This window comes from Silene latifolia, chromosome X (assembly GCF_048544455.1).
Source record: "Silene latifolia isolate original U9 population chromosome X, ASM4854445v1, whole genome shotgun sequence".
In the NCBI taxonomy this organism is placed as follows: domain Eukaryota; kingdom Viridiplantae; phylum Streptophyta; class Magnoliopsida; order Caryophyllales; family Caryophyllaceae; genus Silene; species Silene latifolia.
The window spans coordinates 3,321,171-3,340,943 of NC_133537.1; the positions used below are offsets into that span (position 1 = coordinate 3,321,171).

The 19,773-nt window shown below is 34.8% G+C and overlaps 1 protein-coding gene across 1 annotated transcript; it reads left to right on the forward strand.

Annotated features, from left to right (window-relative positions):
* The first annotated feature begins 1,613 nt into the window (after positions 1–1,613).
* On the forward strand, positions 1,614–18,378 carry LOC141622290 (mitotic spindle checkpoint protein MAD1-like). Its single transcript, XM_074438338.1, has 17 exons — positions 1,614–1,653; positions 2,199–2,611; positions 3,779–3,878; positions 4,281–4,441; positions 4,986–5,183; positions 5,294–5,386; positions 6,476–6,604; positions 8,298–8,545; positions 9,667–9,838; positions 10,614–10,724; positions 10,807–11,010; positions 12,756–12,918; positions 13,113–13,203; positions 13,303–13,372; positions 14,189–14,317; positions 16,444–16,482; positions 17,903–18,378. The coding sequence occupies exons 2-17, from the start codon at positions 2,402–2,404 to the stop codon at positions 17,990–17,992; spliced, it is 2,208 nt and encodes a 735-aa protein (XP_074294439.1). The 5' UTR covers positions 1,614–1,653; positions 2,199–2,401; the 3' UTR covers positions 17,993–18,378.
* Positions 18,379–19,773: the final 1,395 nt, after the last annotated feature.

The window sequence follows — 19,773 nt, forward strand, 5'->3', positions numbered from 1 at the left end:
AACATTATTATCTAAATATAGTCTCTTAAATGTTTTATTTAATTTTAAATTTTAATAAGTAATATATTATTAATATTCACATATACTACTACTCCATATTTAATAATTTTATATTATATTTATGATAATTTTTTTTTTTAAGATTTCTATGAATTTATATTATATAGTAACTAGTGTAGATCCCGCGCAAATGGGCGGTATATATAGGCCTTTTAATTTTTAGTGTATTAGTTATAAATTTTAGATTTATATCTTGCGAATTTTTATAAAAAATAACTAATATTAAAATTAATCAAAAGAATTGAATAATTACATGAATTGTGTTTTTTATGAAAATATTTTAACTACATCAAATTTTTTTAAAAAATCTTATTTCGTCACGAAGTTAATAACAGGAGATACAGTTTTTATGTATAGATTATTTTAAATGGAAAATTAGTTTAATAAATGAAAATCTAATTTGTTTCCATATATAAGTTTGAGCACTTTGGAGGGAAAATTTTAGAGAAATTGTATTCTCTTAGTATATAGGAGGATTTATACTTTTAAAATTTGCACCTCATTAATATTTATTAGTTCACTCCATTGTATTTTGATATGAAACAAAAAAATTGAAATGGAAAACTAATAAAAAAAATTATTTAGGTTGTGAATTTTTTTTAGCTAATAGTAAGCATGTGTGAAGTTATTCTCTACAGTAATAATAATTGCATTACTGAAAAATTTAACAACTTATACTTTATAACTTAATATCAATTTTTATTTTATTTTAGTGAAAAAATCATAATTATGAATTTATTTAAAAAATTAGAGTTTATTTATATTGATATAATCATTGAAAAGATAATAATGTAATGAAAGAAAATTTTATTTATTACCTTATTTAGCTATATGTTTTTTGGAGGGAAAACTAAGAAAATTTTTATTCTCTTAGTAGTAGGGTGATTTTTGTTGTAATTGTAGCTATTATATCATAAATGGTAAAATCAAACTTATATCAATTTAACCGTATATTTCATATCATTAATGTTTGAGCTTTTTTTCCCCCATATCTTTTATTTTTGCAATAAGTCAGAATTTATGGAGTAAGTACACTTCAAATAAAAATCAATGCGCTTAATTTTTGGTGCATCTTAACAAATACTGTAGCGAATATAAATAAACATCATCAATATAACAAGCAAATAAAACTCTGAAAATTGTATTTATATAATATAAATTTTGGACGAATTTAAAAAAATTTTTTTTGTCATAGATGTTTTTTAAATTTAGTATATATGAATAATAATTATTTATAAAATATTATGTAGGGAATTTATATAATATAAATTTTGGACGAATTTAAAAGATTTTTTTTGTCATATATGTTATTTAAATTTAGTATATATGAATAATAATTATTTATAAAATATTATGTAGGGAATAACTTTTTTAACATTACATTATATTATATAAGAGAATATAATTTTGTTTTTATTTCCATACCTTTTGCTTTAGATCGTCCAAACGTACATAAATAATATGATGAGAATTATTTTTAAAACAACTATATATATAAAGAATTATTTTATCTCGTAGCATTACATAGGAAAATCCTTGTATAGTTAATTGGTACACTTCAAATAACATTATTGTGATCTCTAAGATAACACGGTCCGAATTAGGGATGTCAATTTCACCCGCATCCATCAAAATTCGATCCACTCGATCCTAAAAGATGGATGAAAACCCGACTTAAATGGATGATGGATGGATGACGGATGACGGATGACGGATGGGTTGGATGAAGAAATTTCACCCGCCATCCATCCATCACCCGATTTTATTACTTTTTATTTAATATTTTTTTACATACTCCGTATAACGCATTATTAAGATATAAAATATTCAAATTTTCATATTTTTATACTCTCAATATAGCTATTTTGTGAACCTACCACTAGAAAGTTAAACTAAAACAATAATCTAACTTTATTTTTGTAGAGAATAAAAAATCATCATTTTTTTAAACTTGAAACATATAATACACAATATCCGTTTATCACCCGATCCACCTGTTTCATCCATGGATGATGGATGGATGGATGATGGATGATATGTTTTACGGATGACGGGTGGGTTGGATGAGATTTTATAAAGATGGATGGATGACAGATAAGACTTCACCCGACCCGAACCCGATCCATTGACATCCCTAGTCCGAATCCCGTATATTCTGGTCGCGTCAATTTCACCGTGGAGAAACACGAAGCTCCGTCCAGCAGACTGCCATTAGGCATTAGCAACTTGGCGCCTTTCAATTTAAAACATAAAACTCCCACAACACTAACTTCACAAATCCCAAACCAAAAACTTTACCATTTTCACAAAACAGCAAACCCTAGCTAAGAAACAACATTCAATGATCCTGCGAACTCCACCACCTCGTAAACGCCGTGCGCCGGCGGAAAGCCCTCCACCTTCCGTCGTCGTTGTTGGTGGCAGCGGCGGCGTTGGCGGCAGCGGTGGCGGTGGCGGTGGAGGCCTTGTGATTTACGAAGATCCGTCGCCATCTTCGTCTCATCAACAACCCTCCGATCATTTGCTCTGCACCTATCAATGCCGTCAAATGGTATACTCTATCTTTTCCTACTGTATACGATTTCATACCTCATGTTTTTAATTATAAGTTCAGTGAATTTGAATTCGTTACTTAATTCTTATTGGCGAGACATCATTAGCCGTCCCTACGCATTCAATTTCCCCAATTGCTCTATGTTCGCTTGTAATTTTGTTATGTAAGAGGTATTTCTTTGTTTAATCACATTACCGTACACCTTAGCCAATACGAAGCCTAATTTTCCGCTGACTCGTATTCTACTTAGTTATTATGGTGTTGTGTTGTTAATTCTAATATTCTCATTGACGAGACATCATTTGGCATCCCTACACATTCAATTTCGCCAACTGCTACATGTTCGCTTGTAATTTTATTATATATAAGAGGCGTTCCGTTGTTTAATAACATTATCGTACACCTCAGACAATAAGACAGCTTATTCTATCGAGTAGATTCTGCTTAGTTATGTTTGGTTTGTTGTCAATTCTAATGTTCTCATTGCCAAGGTGTGTAATTAACTAGGAATTTCTCAAGTAGAATTACCGGAGACATCATTAGGCGTCCCTACACATTCTTTTTGCCAATTGCTCTATGTTTGCGTGAAAATTTACTATATAAGAGGTTTTTTTTCGTTTAATCACATCATCGTACACCTCAGTCAATAAGAAGCCTATTTTTTTTCGCTGACTTAGATAGTAGATTGTACTTAGGTATGTCTGGTTTGTTGTCAACTCCAGTGTTCCCATTGGTGAGGTGTGTGATGATGTGGTACACTAGGTGTGTAACTAAGAATTTCTCAAGTAGAATTATGTGAGACATCATTAGGCGTCCATACACATTTTATTTCCCCAGTTGCTCTATCTTCGATTGTAGCTTTTCTACACGGGATGGTGAGAATTAGGCTAGTATGCAGCATGTTTCAAGTCCTTGAACTTCGTCAATCAATTATTTACCCTTGCCGTTTTTAGACTATTCTCATTAGGTGTTTTTTGTTTTCCGAGTTTATTTTGTTTTACATTTTGTAGTAAAAAAGACAATAGAAAATAGCTTTCGTATTTCATTCAAGGCTTTTTTTTTTTTTTTTTTTTTTTTTTTTTTTTTTTCTTCTATAGTTTGGCACTTCTCGTATCGTTTGTTTGAATGTTGATTGCTGTTTGTTCCTTATTTGATGTATTGAAGGTGAAATCAGAGCTTTTAGATAAATTTGCCAATATGGAGAAATCAGTCACTGAATATCAGTCCGAAGTAAAGACCTTGAGTGACAGACTTCTCAAAGCAGGTATCTTGTATGAGAGAAATATTATTAAAGTCTTGAACTGTTCTAGGACTTGCATTCCTTGACTGTCATAAAGACAAACTTTTGATTATCTCTCCTCCTCTGACTGGTGCCTGTATCTGAGTTCTGTCCTTCACAATCTTGCCGTTAATAACCGGATTTTTGCGTGAACTCCTCATTCAACCTTCCTTTGTTTGATTAATTGGACATGAACATGACACATGGACATTCATTCTAACGATAAACACGTCACTCTTTCACAAATTGGCCTGAAGCCAACACACGGTCTGTGCAAGTGCTGGCATTTTCATTGTAATGCATATAGCTGTGGTTGGTAGGTTTCTATAGTGATGAAATTGGGGAAAATTTTGTATGCTATTCTTATGCATGCTCCACACCTTTCAGAGACGGAAGGTAAGAAATATCGAGATCAGTTTCTGTATGCTGAGCAAGAACTTGCTGCTGCAAGGGGTAGGGAACAGGCACTTCAAGATAGGGTACTAAAGGAGATCAATGATTCTCAGGTGCAACTGGAGAAACAAATACAACTCTGTAGTGAACTTGAGGTAATTGCTCTTACTATTTGCTTGCCACAGTTTCGCAGAAGTTGAAATCTGTGTGTCACCTACATTTCCTTTTCAGACCTTTTTTTTAGAAGATGAATTCATTTACAGAATGGCATGGCATGACACAAAAAATATGTAGAATTAAAAACAAATCTAATAGAAACCAAAGAAAAATCACTTCATGATGCGCTACTTCAACGACCTAGCATGTCTAGACCACCAATAAAACTAAAAAGCTTAAAACAAAATAAAGGATTGAGAAAACTGCTGAAGAAAGAATTATAGAACGAATCTCACGGAAAGGGAGACCTTCATTAACTAAATCATGAAATTTCATATTTAAGAGTGAAAATTACATTGAATTTGGGACTCACAATCGAGCATTTGTCGTTGGTAGCCCTGAAAAGATTAATAGAGGCTAGTTCTTTTTTGGGGTAACAAAAGGAATAAATAAGGAGAAGACAGGTCAGGGGCTTTTCTTTTCAGACTATTTGATGATTAACTAATCAGCTAACACCGTAGCCATTCATGTATCGGGTTCCAGGTGAAGGTTGAGAAAGAAATGAGCATGCGCAAGGCTGCAGAATCTTCAGCTGCTTCTGCTGAAGAGAAGGCAAACCTGCTAGAGCGGAAACTAAAGCATTTATGTGATACTTCAGAAAGAGAAAAGAAGAATTTACAAGACGAACTTATGCATTTGAAAGGAGATTCTGGCTTCTCAATATCTAGGATAAGAGCAGATGTGAGTGATATATGCTAAAAGTGATATCTTTACTCTTCAGACAGTTATTACGTTTTGAAACCTTGTGTATCTCCTGATTCATTTGTAGCTATATTTGTTTATATATATAGCTTGAAAAAATGGAGTTTCGAGCTCAGAATTCTGAAAAGGAGTTAGATCTCTTAAAGGAGGAGTCAGAGGACATCCGTAGGCAGCTTAATAAGGTTGATATCTCTCTTGTTTTTGCTCCTTAATTTTTAAACTTTCATATCTCCTGGCCCTTAATCGTCACTGTCTTCCGTTGCTCTAGCTGTTGTAGAAGTTGTTATTTCTTTTATTTTCTGTGTACTTATTATTTCCAAACCTCGTATTTTATTTATGTCATTGCGTTCTATTTAAATTTGTTTCCTATCAGTGCCAATGACTTGTATTCAAAAGTACATTTTTTAAACTAAAATAATGGTTTGGCAAGTTCTATTTAGTTTCCTGATTCGTCCTAATGACTCACTCTATGAAGGATTTTCTTTAACTTAATGAGTAGTCATCTTGTTTATTCCTTGTCACTGTGTGCGCTTTTTAATGAGCCATCTTGTTTGAAAGAACGTCACATCTGAAAAGAAACCTTGCTAAGGATAGGACTTCACTGCCAACTCAGTCCATAGCCACTGAATCCCCTCTCCCATTGCCGATCCCTCAATTTTCTGGGCCATTGTTGTCCTTTAAAGATCTTTAAGATTCTTGGATTTCTCTCGAAAATCACCAGTTGGCCGTAATACATGGTGTATCTGAAGGTTTCATTAATTCAAGCTGGCAGACCGGGAAGATTAGCAACACCTATATTCTCCAGAGCGATCTAGCTCAAAAATCCGCTTTGCAGAGCATTTCATATTTTATTTTAGGTGTGATGCGAATTTCTTATTTTCTTTAGCCCTGTAGACACCAACGGATGCCAAAGGCAGTCTAATGTACCTGCTATCTTCCTGCTAGGTCTCAATCCGTGAAGATTAGATTAGGAACTAGGCCCTATCCTAAGCAGCTAGCAACTAGTTACCACGTAAAAAGACTTTCGTTTATGTAAGATACATTAATAAAAATGGGTGATGGCTCTATGCCCTTGTATAAAATGATAACTAGAGGGTGATACATGTGTACAAATGGATAGGTAGGTAACTACGCTCAAGCTATCATGGCTCATGAGCAGTTTTATGACTATCTGTAAAAAGAGAAGATCGATCTAGAAAGACAATTAGCAAGTTTTATGTTCGTACAGGAAGTTTTATGACTCAATTGCCAAACTATTATATATTTTGCAGTGCTTGCAAGAGAAGACCGATCTAGAAAGACAATTAGCAAGTTTTATGTTCGTAAAGGAGGAATCTTCTACCTCTTCTTCTCAGAACGATATTCTGGTGAGGCATTTACAAGAAGAGCTTAGGAATTATGTAAGTGGAATTCAATTTGCAACTGTTCTTCCTTTAAGCCAATTACATTTTTGAAACTTTTTGTCTGTCTGGAATTTCACTACCTGGGAAGGTATGAATAGGCAAAGTCACTGAGGTATGGGAGGGTGCTGACTTGAAGTATCTTGCAAAATCCGTATCTTGTGTTCGATTAACTAATTCGGGGTTGTGCATATACTCTGTGCTGGAAGAAAATTAACTTGACAGTTTTCTGCAACATTCAGGGATTCCACCTTATTTTCATGCTTGGTAGGATGTAGTCTCCATTACAGCGTAATAGGATTATTACTGGTAGAATATATTGAACACTACTGGGAAGATAGTTAAGTTTGGCGGACCGCGGATGTGTATATTGTTGTCCATAACCTTATTTAGCCTTCCTTTGGGGCCTAATCTAGGTGGCATAGCATTTTCAAATGCGCCAAAACCTAAACAAGCCACTCCAGAATAAGAAATTAATTCAAAAAATCTTAGGAAATCTAAACAAGGCTTTCTTGTACATTCATCTGAAAATATTTGTAGATCCCAATACACCAATGTGAAATAGCTGCTAAAAAGCACAAACCAGAAAACGCAATATGGGCTTCGACCACACGTTCATAACTCCAGATACCCGAATCCCATTATAGTCCCTCCTGTAATACTCCAACTTCCCCATGAATCGGGTACAAGTCAACTAAACGAGTCATGAAAGGTATAACGAACATACCCTGTCTCCACATTGGATCAAGAATGGGATCAGAAGGATCAACAACAGCTAATTCATACAGAGCCATCGAAGCAGCCCAACCGGCAACCATAGCTATATGCATTATATGGACAGAATCATCCCGGCCAGGGCTTGTTGTGGCTAGAGTGGCAATGCAGTTGGATAGGTGGAAAGAGGAATATTTAGTCTGGAAGTCAAGATTGTGATAGTGATTGCAATGCAACTAATAACAAAAGACTGCCTTCCTAATAATGTATAAATATTATACACCAAAGACATGTTACCTGTTGGACTCATTTAACTTTTTATTAGTCAGCTGCCCTTAGCAGCAACTAGGCGAGGAAGATAAGGCCAAATAGCAAAGGTAGACAATATCAGTATGCTTGTGATGTGTGAAAATAAACCTTTCCCCAATTAATTAGGAAACTCGTGTAATTTCTCAGCTTAAGACTTCCGCTCAAGTCTGACATTCATCTTAATGGAGCTTTCTCTTGTATCAGGGAAAAAACTAACCCAATCAAAATTCACAGTATGTGTTGAAGTGCTATCTTCTCACTATACTTTGGACAACATTATTGGTTTTCTATTAAGTTGCCACAATTTCCATTTTAATGGAGCGAAAGACTTATTACTCGTTGGCTTTTGAAATGATAACAATAAAGAAAAAAGGCTCGCTAGACTGATTTTTGTTGTTGTTGTGAACTAGCAGTCGAGTCAATACAATTTTCGACAATTTTTTTATTGCGGGTCATTCAATCTATCTATGCTCTTAAAACATGGGCAAAGGCATGCAGCTGCCCAGAGACTTTGAGGCAATGGGATAAAGTTGTTTCTTACATTGGTTGTGAATTAGCGGCTTAGCGCGCTATATAGCGGCTGATCTGCTCTCTTTTATGGTTGCCTCTTATTCAACATTTTTTATGGTATAATCTCATATTGGCTTAATTTTTTTCTTTTTATTTGAAGGAGCGTGAACTGCATGAAGCAAAGAAGTTGAAAGCATCACATGAGAACATCGAGTTGTTGAAGGAGAAGTTGGTGGAAGAAAAAGGGCGCAGAGAAAGGATTGAGGGTGAGCTAGTCAAGTTACAAGAGAATCAGCTAAGCTTGGAAATGCTGGAGGATGAATTGGCTACTTGGAAGAAAATAATCGAAGGCATTCCTGGTGTTTCATCAGCTGATGACCTTCCTCTTAAGTTCGCTTCTTTACAAAAGTATGAGCTAAGCTTGGATGTCTTTTTTTCATTGTTGTACTTTATTATTGACTTCAAATGTGGCCTTTGGAAACTCTGCTTGATCACTGTTAGAATATGGGATTCGCTTGACATGAACAGTTACTATACACATATAAAACATAAAAAAGGTTAAATATTCAAGACAAAAGGCAAGACAAGAAAATTGAAGAGGGAAAACAAAGAGAGTTGATTAAAAATTGTAAACAAAAAGTCAAAAACACAGCAAAAATGAAACAGAGATAAACAAGGGGAAAGAAAAGAAGAAGGAGACCAAAAGGGAAAGTAATGGAACAAAAAATGAGAAAGCGAAACGTAAGAACTAAGAAGTATAATGAGAGAAGAATTCAAGTCAAGGATCATTTCATTGAATCGAAGACCTTATGCGTTAATCCTCTCCGTCACGTTCACCAAATATAGTTGTTCATGAACTAGGTTGTTGCCATATCGCTTTATACATGAAACTAGTAGCGTTCTATGAACCCGAACCCTTTCCTTGAACCAAATCAAACACGGACCATGTAGCACCTTTCCCTGATTATCCCTCATCAGTCATCCCCCACTGTTTTTTTTCTTTCAATCACCGTTAGACCTATGTCACTCTCAATCATCTTCATACAAGTCTTCGTAATCTTACTACATTGACAATTCCGTCACTTGAACTCCATCCTAGTGTTGCATGATTTTATGTTCGATCTGGTAATTGACTTTTCAGAATGTAACTAGCAAACAATTATATGGATGATAACTGATCTGATCTCTTGCCAAAATAAATGATAAGTGATCTACTGATCCTTTCTAGCATGCCATCCTTGTTATTAAATACGGGTTGCAACACTGCATCGAGACCAAGTTATCAAGGTTTTGAAGGTTCTTGCGATCACGTTTTACGGATAAATGGTCATGGCACATTAACGAATATTTATGAAGTGCTTTTACCAGTTGACCATACAGTGTAAAAGCTGCCAGTTTTCTATGAAGCTGAAAGTGTGAATGGCATCTCTTATTTGTTTGCCATTTTGTTCTGCACGTCCATCTAGGCTTAATAAGTCCTGAACTTGTAATATATGTTTTTTTTAATATTTTTTTTCGTGGTTGTACAGAGAGGTGATTGAGTGCATGACAAAGCTAGGTGAGGCAAATACGCAGTTAAAACAACTTGAGGTTGCTTTAGGAACCATTGAACTTGATAAGAAGAATGCTGAATCTGAAGTTATGTTGGCTAAAGAGAAGGTAGAATCTTCGAAATTGGAGATTAAGCAACTCCAATCAAGGGTAGGTAATTTAGTATTTTTCCCTGTTTTACGCTGAGGCTGTCAAAGTACCTATCTCGACATAGAAAAATCCTGGAAATTGTGGCTCTGCTTAAATTGCTGGGTACCGGCTTTTGAAATGCTTTGACAACTCATATACTTTAAATTCATTGATATTGTTTTTTTGTAAATGTCGAGCTAAAACTGAATGTTCTGCTCTTGGGTAAGATAACTGTACATTCTATTCTGTATTCATAGATTGGAAGATATCTTTAACTTTTTCATATGTTGTTGATATTGCCACTTTTCTTCTGACAATATTCTCTTACATTTAGGAGAACACGTATTGTTAAGTGGAGGAGTAGGCTAATTAGGTGGGCATAAGTGAATCTGTCTTGCATTATTTCAAATTGTGGGGAAAAGAAATTTTCACAACTGAAATACGACAAGTCTAGAAATGAGGCAATTGCATTGAATGAGCAAAAAAATGAAAACGGGCTATTTCCAGACTATAAGGAATTATATGATCGATATTTAGAAGGAACTCTTATTAATTGAGGTACGATGAGTGATGCCCTCTTTGTGTGTTTATAGCAAAACCAAAAGCAGTCATCGGAGCGCACGAACATGAAATAATGGTGAATCGGATATCTATTACATAAGTTCAACATGAAATATTTTTGAAATACAATATTCTTGAAATACATTATTGTTTACCACCTGGTTTACTAGTCGATTATGTTAGTCTTAATCTTCTAGAAGTTAACTGTCTTTATTATGTTTATCGAAAACTGTAGCTGTCTTCAGTTGCTGAAGAAAGAGATCAGTTGAAAAGTGTGGTTAATGATTTGAAGAATCAGACAGATAAAGAACCTGGCAATGAAGCTGTCAACAGAACCTTCATTCAGGTGCTCTCAGCCCCATGCCTATTCCTTTCTGTATCATTCTCACATGATTTCTAATAATAGTGTATGTGATTATCTGGGTCAGGGGCTTGAATTGTCTCTTACCCAAAAAGACTCTCACATCAAGGAACTGGAGAACAGCCTGAGTGAACAGAAGGCTGCAAATGATCGTCACTATAATGAGTTAAAAATGCTGAATGAGAAGCTGAATAGTGAATCAAGGAGAATTAAGTCTCTTGAGAGAGAGGGGGATCGACTTCGTTCGGAGATTGCTTTACTAGAATCCAAGGTATGTTTTAATTTAATGAAGAAAACAGTTAACTTAAATGGGGTGTTGTGGTTTGTTTAGTGTTCAATTCCGTAAATATGCTGGCTATGCTCTTTATTTATAATGTTTGAAAATTGATAAGGCAGTTACATGGTGAAATCTGTGCCAGTTGTTTTGGATAAGTTTCCTTCATACATCAAGTTACCTGAGCTTCGCAATTACAATGTCGGAACACCAGTAGTCTTAATAAATCTCAGGGAAAGGAAAATATAACTAATACAGTGAAGTTTTTTTTTTAAATTAAAATTTGTCTTCAGAATAAACAGCATGTTTTTAATTAAAAAATACAAGGGAAAGGTGTGTATCCTATGAACAACTTCTAATAATTTCATTTCCATGTCCAACACCATATTCGATTATTCGTCACCAATATCTTTATGATACTTTGAAATGGCCGTTCTTAACAATCGATGTTCATATTATATTGTTAATTTCAAAATTTGAATGGTTTATGTTGAATGACTTGCTGAACAATCAACATATCTTATTTAAGGATGAACAACATAAACCATTTTGTACGAAGGTCGAAGGGAGAGCCAATGATGCAAATGAGTATGAATTGTAGTAATTGTACAACATAAGACCAGTGTAGTCAGACAATGTTGAGAGGATCGAGTGGCTTTAAGTCTATCCAAGATGTGAGATATAGGTATCTTGAATACCTTTAAGCCAACCAGTTTGAACTCACATGTAAAGATAGGTGATCAGCACAGCAACTGAGATATTTGGAATCCCTGTGCCTTTTATGTTGTCCAAATTGTGCCCTGATGAGAATAGGGGAATGATATGAGCAGCAAGAAATTCAGCTGGGGTTGGAGGGCAGCATGTAATCATGGAATATTTTTGGCCACACAATAGCAATTCCACCTCACTTATTGGTCCAATCGTCCAGGAGGAATGCTGAGTGCTGACCCTTGAATGTCCTACAGAGCACTCAAACAAAGTGTTGTCAGCTAATTAAAGGTCATAATCATCTGACATAAATCATGCAATCAACTAGACATGACAAGTTATCACCCACTGACCCACTTATTGTTGACTTGAGATTTTACTTTCTAAGGTGGCTTCTTGAGGACTTTGTGGTTTGTAGGGTCGAATGGAAGGTGATGCTTTTATCGCCTGTTTTCCTTTTCTCTGTCATCTTTCCTTCACCTTTATCTTCTCCCTTTTTATTTTTTAGTGTTTTATATTTAAACGTAGGCTATTGGCGCATCAGCTACATGATAATCTGATCTAGAAAGGACTACAACAACGTTATCCCAGTACCCCAAAAAAGGCTCCAGCCTATGGCTGAGTAAGTAGTTGTCGGATGTACGTGATGTTTTTCCGTCTCTTTTTGACACAAAGTTGCATACTTGTGTTCTGTAAGAGACAAATGAAATGTGTCGGGATTGTGTCTAACTGTCCACCTGTTGCCATTCCACAATATAGAAGCAGAAGCATTTGAGTGAGACAATTTGCTTTATTGTATTAGAATTCTAAAGTCAAAGAATGGTCTAGGGACTCTTGTTAGATATGTCTGACCTGCATGACCTTTAATTTGATTTTTACCAACTAATGCTGCTAATTACTAGCACCGAAACATGTTTACTTTGCAAGATGTTGCTTGAAGGTCAGATTATAGTTTTATACGTGTAAGTAACTACTAGTTTCATAATTTTTCCATTGCATAATGCTCTTTCGTACTCTTATTGTTTGCTTCACAGTTAGGTCATGGTGATTTCTCTGCTGCCAATACAAAAGTTCTGCGAATGGTGAATGCCTTGGGAGCTGATAGTGAAGCCAGGCAAAGTATAGAAGCCCTACAAAGTGAACTTCAGAAGGCTAATGAGAAACTGAAGGTCGTGGAAGAGTTAAAGAAACAATCAGGTGTGTAGCTAGCCATTTGACTTTTGAGTGAAATTTGATCTCTTCCTTGTGCCTCTTTTGGTTTGGGGGCCTTTCCAGTATAACTCTGGAGCCAAGTAACTATGAAGTGACCACAAGGAAGCTTTTGATGCTAAAGCCGAGTACTCATGATGCTAAAACTGAGTTCAACCTTGATATTGGTGTTAAACTTGCAGCTGATGCAGGTCAGCTAGTTGACTCATATATATCAGGCAAAATAGTGCAGTTAAAAGAACAAATAGCAACCCTTGAAAAACGAGAGGAAAGGTCAGAATCATTCTACGACATGCATCAACGGCTGTTTATTATAATATTGTATGATTGGTTTTGACCCAGCTCACACTTACGGATTTGATGATGTTACAGGTACAAGACTGTCTTTGCTGATAGAATCTCAGTGTTTAGGCGGGCATGCTGTGAGCTCTTTGGCTATAAGGTATTCTTTCACTGATTTTTTTTTTTTTTCTTTTTCTAGCTGTTTGCTTATGGGTTCCATGCATTTGTGGGATTAAAAGATTTAAAAAGGATCTCAAAGACATTTGATAAAGACTAAAGATTATGTTTTTCCCAATTTTTTTTTTGGGTTAGGTAACAAAGTTGACTGGGATAGGGGTCTAGGGTATTTATTCTCAGATACTGAAGCCTTTGGAAAAAGGTCAAGGGTTTTCTTCGTCATGTTAAGATTCATTTCCTTTGTTTTTTTTTTTTTTTTTTTTTCTCTTGTAGTGTTTTCCTTATATTGTATGCACTCTGTTTGTGACCACGTACAGTTGTATAGAAGAAGATGCAATGCTCATATATCATCCACCATCCCTGGATTTAGGATTGTTATAGTGAGCTGATAGTCTATTCGTGCAACTCTCTCAACTTTGCATGTCTTTGTTCATTTCTGTTTTCCTCAGCCAATTAGTTTCTCGAAGTAGAAAGAAAGTAATGCACTGAAGCAAAGGTTAATGCTGTTGATAGAGAAACGTGTCGTTAAGTATTTTGCATTGACATATATGGTAAAAGTTATCATTATTGATATATGTGTCCTCTCAAAGCATTGAGTGCTGTCAAGTTCTAAAATGAAACATAAATCTCCAAAATCTTGTGATGTTCTGAATTGAAATGGGAAGGTTGTGCATAGATCATGTTTTCATCTCCAATATAAGAAAGGTATATACATTTTCTCTGACGTGTTTGCTTTTAGATCTCTTTAGTATGCATTCTTTGGTTATTTTGATTTATTAACTGTTCACACATTTTGCAGATTGTAATGGATGATAAACAACGTCCAAATGGGATTCCTGTGACTCGTTTCACTCTTCAATCTATTTATGCACAAAGTGACGATGAAAAGCTAGAATTTGAATATGAGTCTGGGAATACAAACATCTTGGTACGTATATTTCTTCAGGTCATTGAATATGCTGCATTTATTCTATAACTAGTATTTAGATCCCGTGCGAATGCGCAGTTTTTTAGATAGGAATATTAAAGAAAATAATAATTATAAAACTGATATTTAACTCAATTTGAAATTTAATTGTAAATTTATTATTATTAATGTTTTGTATTAATCAGTGGAAAAGGGAAAGTTCAGTATAATCCAGATGTGGATGTCGCGAAAGTGGTAATTAGGCCCCTTAACTCTGTTCAATTGTGAAATTAGGCCCCATAAGTTTTATATGGAGCAATCAAACCCCTTAAGTTTCACCAAAAGTGAAATTCAACCCCATTTTCATAATTTTCACCAAATTCTTATATTAATATCACTTTTAATACAATTTATCAAATCTAATTTTTTTTTTTTATAATTTTAGAACTTTTATATTTATATTAAATATTGAGAATTATTTTATTTTGAATTTTATAATATATAGACAATTTATTATATATGTATGAATGTTATATAATTTATAAACAATAAATATGTATGTAAAAGTGTTCTTCATGATTAATAAATTATGTAAAAATTCGTAAAGTTGCAATTAGTAATTTTTAGTTATTTAATAAATTGTTTAATACTAATATAAATTGTTTTTAATTAAAATTCTTGTGTAAATTTAAAAAATGGGGGTGAATTTCACTTTTGATGAAACTTGAGGGGCTTGATTACTCCAAATAAAAGTTATGGGGCCTAATTTCACAATTGATCAGAGTTAAAGGGCCTAATTTAATGAAAGCCCGATTACAGATATGATATATAATAAAAGCCCAATTATAAATATGATATAATAAAAGCCCAATTATAAATATGATATAATAAAAGCCCAATTATAGCCAAATTCATTTAGGCGGGAAAATTTTGGAGAACTCTTATTCTTTTAGTATAAGGGGGATTGCTCCTTGATGGAGCCCATGGTGGACATTGCCATTAGAAGTAAATTAATGGCATGAAATTGTACATGAATTCTCTATAAGTAAATTTAGGTGAAAGTGTGTCACTCCAATTTGAAAGGGTGTCTATAGACCTAAAATGTAGGGGAGTCGAGTCAAAAACTCAGCATTAAGTTGAAAGTAATTAATTGATGAAACCTAGATTGTGAAAAATATAGCATTGAAATCTAAATGATAAGTGAGATTGTGAGATTCTTGGAAAGTTTTGGTGGTTGCCATTTTGGGAGCTGACGCCATTTTGAAGATCTAGATGTACTACCTAAATGGATAGGTTGACTAAATTATGCAACTAATGGAAGTTGTTAGATGGCTAATGGGCAAATATAAATAATGTGGAAAATATAATAGACCTGATTAGTGGGATATATAAAGCTTAGTTTAAAAACGATCGCCCAGGGCACGCTTAAGCCCAAAGCTCAGTGTCTCATTACCTGAAATGCCTCAGTGTCTTAGTTTACATTTTACAAACACACGCCTTAGACGCACTAAGCCCACGGCTTCACGAGGACTAGCCAAAACACATCAATGCGATTTTTAGATTAGGCACCGGCTAGAGAGACGCACTACTACGCAATTCCATTTTTTGTAAATCTATTTTACTTTCATCTGTTTTTTACATTATCTCTAGTAACCTAAAAAACAGTATTATTCCATAATATTTGATTTTGAAAATACAAATGTGTGTGGAAGAACTGCACACCAATTGTCTACGAGATATGTGCCTTCACCGTTGCCACGGACTCTTGTCGCCTCACCTTTTCGCGTGCGACTTTATTAGAGCTTTTTACTCCTCTAAATGTTATCCCTCTTTAATATCCAAAAGGGGTATAGTTGCTGAATTTTTTAACAAATATGTTCGAAAAAAATTGTGCGCCTATAATACTTGCGCCTTGTGCCTTGTTGCCACTAGACCTTATAGCCTCAATGTGTCTCTCAAACTGGTATGTGATGGTTGTTGATTGGAAACATTAACAAACGAAAAGGAAGAGAAGCGACGTTTTTTTCTTCCTCATGGAATTTGAAACACTGATTTTATAGTAGCAACTTCTACCCAAATATAAAGCGAACCATTTACTGCCTATATAGAGATAGTTCATCTCAAACACTATTATTTTGAATATGCAGGTGAATGACTACGTGAAGCAGCGTGACATATCCCAACAGGTGTGTATGATCATGCTGTTTGATTGCAAGTTGTATGTTAAGAATCTTAAGATATCTTTTTATTGTCTTGAAGTTGATCTCTCTGAGTTACTTCCTGCGTTTAGGTTAATAGTATTATGCTCTTTTGGCATCGAGACCAAAGAGAGGAGGAAAAGGAGTGATTTTAGTCCATTTAAAAAAAAAAAAAAAAAACAAACAAACTGCAACATGCATATATAGACAACGTAGTTGCTCTTTCATGGACAAAAATTACTCTTTCATGAACTTTTTGCCATTACTTTTCCATACCTACCCCCCCCCCCTCCCCCCCCCAAAAAAAAAAAAAAAACTCTCTAATTCTCTTGCTCACAAAATTAATCAAATCCGTCAAATTACTCTATTATGTATGTTAGTTCTCATGTTGATCAAGTAATAATTCTAACTTATTAACTATACTATATTAAATTGCGTGAAGTTAAATTAAGTTAGACTAATGAAATTAGGGTTCGAAGAAATTATTGTCAATCTTCTCGGAAAGACCTTGAAGTTTTGCATCTAACACTGACATGGCTGGGTCGAAGCTTCTCGTTTTTCTTTTCACCCATTTTACAATCAGAAGCCCATCTCCCATTTTATTCTCTATTGCATTGACGGTCTGACCTTGAATACAGAAACAATCAAGTTGCTGAACATGTGCCCAGGCATGGTTTAGACATGTTGAATTATCGGTCATACACTCATACTATAAGACAGTCCGTAAGAACATATTGTAAAAGTTTTTGGTTGATAATAGTGCTGCTAATTTATTATGGATTCTCGAATCCCGGTGATATTGGGTAGTGTGGTGGCTAGTTTGGCTGGGGGTTGGTGTGAGTAATTGAGAGATTCATTGGATTGAAATAAGAGAAAAATGAGGGTGTAGAGATGACAAGGGTATAATGGTCATTTATGTCCATAATTGAGTAAATCATGTCCAGGAAAGAGCATAGCCCATAGTCATAGACAAAACAACACATTACTATGAGATGTACCCAAAGAGACGACAATGCATAACTATCATTAACAACATAAATTTTTCAAAAAGGTGACGGTATTTATGTCAATTTAATGAAATTGATAGCTATTAAATGTCACACCTTAAATTGACATGATTAATATTCACGGGTTGGAGGAAGTAGAAAAACATAAGATTTTTTGGGCCTGCACAACGTTACTTACAAGAGATTGTTTTTTGCTTTCTGATCACTGTTTTGTGGAATACTTCTTCAGTTCAGTGATTGTCAATTCATCAAGATTGTTTTACAAGTTTTGGTTCAAATATTGTTGGTCTTTTTTGTGTAGGTCTAATTTGAATCTCTTTATAACGACATTAGTTACGATGCTGTGGTAAATGTCAATGAGCTAGTGTAAAAATAATTGGCTCTTGTTTTGTGCTTTGTAGGTTGAGATATTTATCAGAAAGCTGAACTCAATCCCAGCTTTCACCGCTAACTTGACAGTCGAATCTTTCAATCGCCGCACTCTCTCATAGTATCAAGTAATTTATCTTCCGGAACAAATCACATAATTCATTGAAGGCTCTGTAAACACTCGTTTTTGGGTATGCCTTGCATTTCTGGAACTTCAGGGTAACGTCTTTTTATTTTATTATTTGGAGGTGTTAACTTGTGTTTTTTTGGAGGCAAGTTAAGTACATTGTCTTCTCGCTTTGGTTGAAAGCCGAGGAATATGCTTCAAGGTTGTGACGCTATCCATCGGTTTAGAAAATTATGTAATTTAATTTGTACAATTTGAGGTTTTCCAGTTTACTCTTACATGTTTATGTATCTAGTAAAAGTGTTCGTAAGATTTTTTTCTTTTTTGGCAATTGTAAAATTATAGTTTTTATACAGATGACATTTTACTCGTGTGTCAAAATGCAGTTAGTGTTTGTAAGATATTTGGCAATTGAAATTCATGGAAAATTATTTTCTATACTATAAGAATCGAGGGGTCGTCTTCTGCTCCAGGTTCAACTATCTCAATGTTAGCTTGCCTCCACACATTTTACCATGTTTTGTTTTTTGTGACACATAGAATAATACTTTCCTAATATAAAAACAACTAGGGGACGATTTTCATTTGGTATCTGGAGCTTGATGATGGAGAACAATGGTCTTGTCACCAGTATCTTCATCAGCCAAACTAACATTACTCTCAAGTGACTGGATCAATTGAGGTGTCGTGAGGCATGAACAAGATGCACTTACGCCACAAGAGCGTAGAAATTTAGTAGGGAAAGTAAGCCATGAAGGACTACATCCGGTGGAGATGACTCTCCTAAACCTCGTAAAACAATCAACCAAAACACAGATGATGAGATTAGTTTCTAGAGAATAAATCGAAATTTCCCGGCTTTTCAAGGATTGTTCATTCACATATTTCCGATTTGGTTTGGTATAACTTTCTTGTAAACCTTGACTATCCATTATAGTTTCATTAATTTGCAACTACAATTTCTAACATTTTTGATTTGATTTTCATTCCCAATAATGGACAATGATTGTTATAAAGACATGAATCAGGTGTTTTACACAGTACTTAACCGAAGATGTCTTAGTATAGTGGTTAAGACGGAGGTATTGTGGACAATAGGTCCCAGATTTGATTCCCCCTCCCCTCAATTGTAATGCGGCTAAGTGTGCGCTTCGTTGAACAAAAAAAAAAAAACACAGTACTTATGTATAATACACGGTTTTCGGAATTCCAGAGTCCCCGAACAAAATTCACCGAAAATTTCAATGAAGGTCCCTCTTGTAAGATAAAGTGACCATACAAAATTTGAGGACCAACCAGGGACATTTGAGTCTGCTGGTATTTTATAAACCAACATCAGCTCGGATAATTGTGAAAAAGGATTGATACTTTTTTTTGGGTTAAAATCGAATAGGGTAACTCCTCAAGAAACCTCGGATACATGATAGAAAAACCAGGAGAAAAAAAAAACATGGTCCGGGACAGCCTCTGAAATGGCTCAAATTGAAGTGTATAAATACACGGTTTTGGGGATTCCAGTGTCTCGGAACCAAATTCACTAGAAATCTCATGGAAGGTCCCTCGGGTGAGATAAAGCGGCCACACAATATTTGAGAACCAACCGGGGACATTTGAGGCTGCTGGTATTCTATAAACCAGCATTAGCCGAAACTCGGATAATTGTAAAAAATGGATTGATACTTGTTTTTTAGGATTAAAATCAAATAGAGTAACTCCTCGAGATACCTCAAATATGTGGTAGAAAACAGGAAGAAAAAGAAACAAGGTCCGGTACGA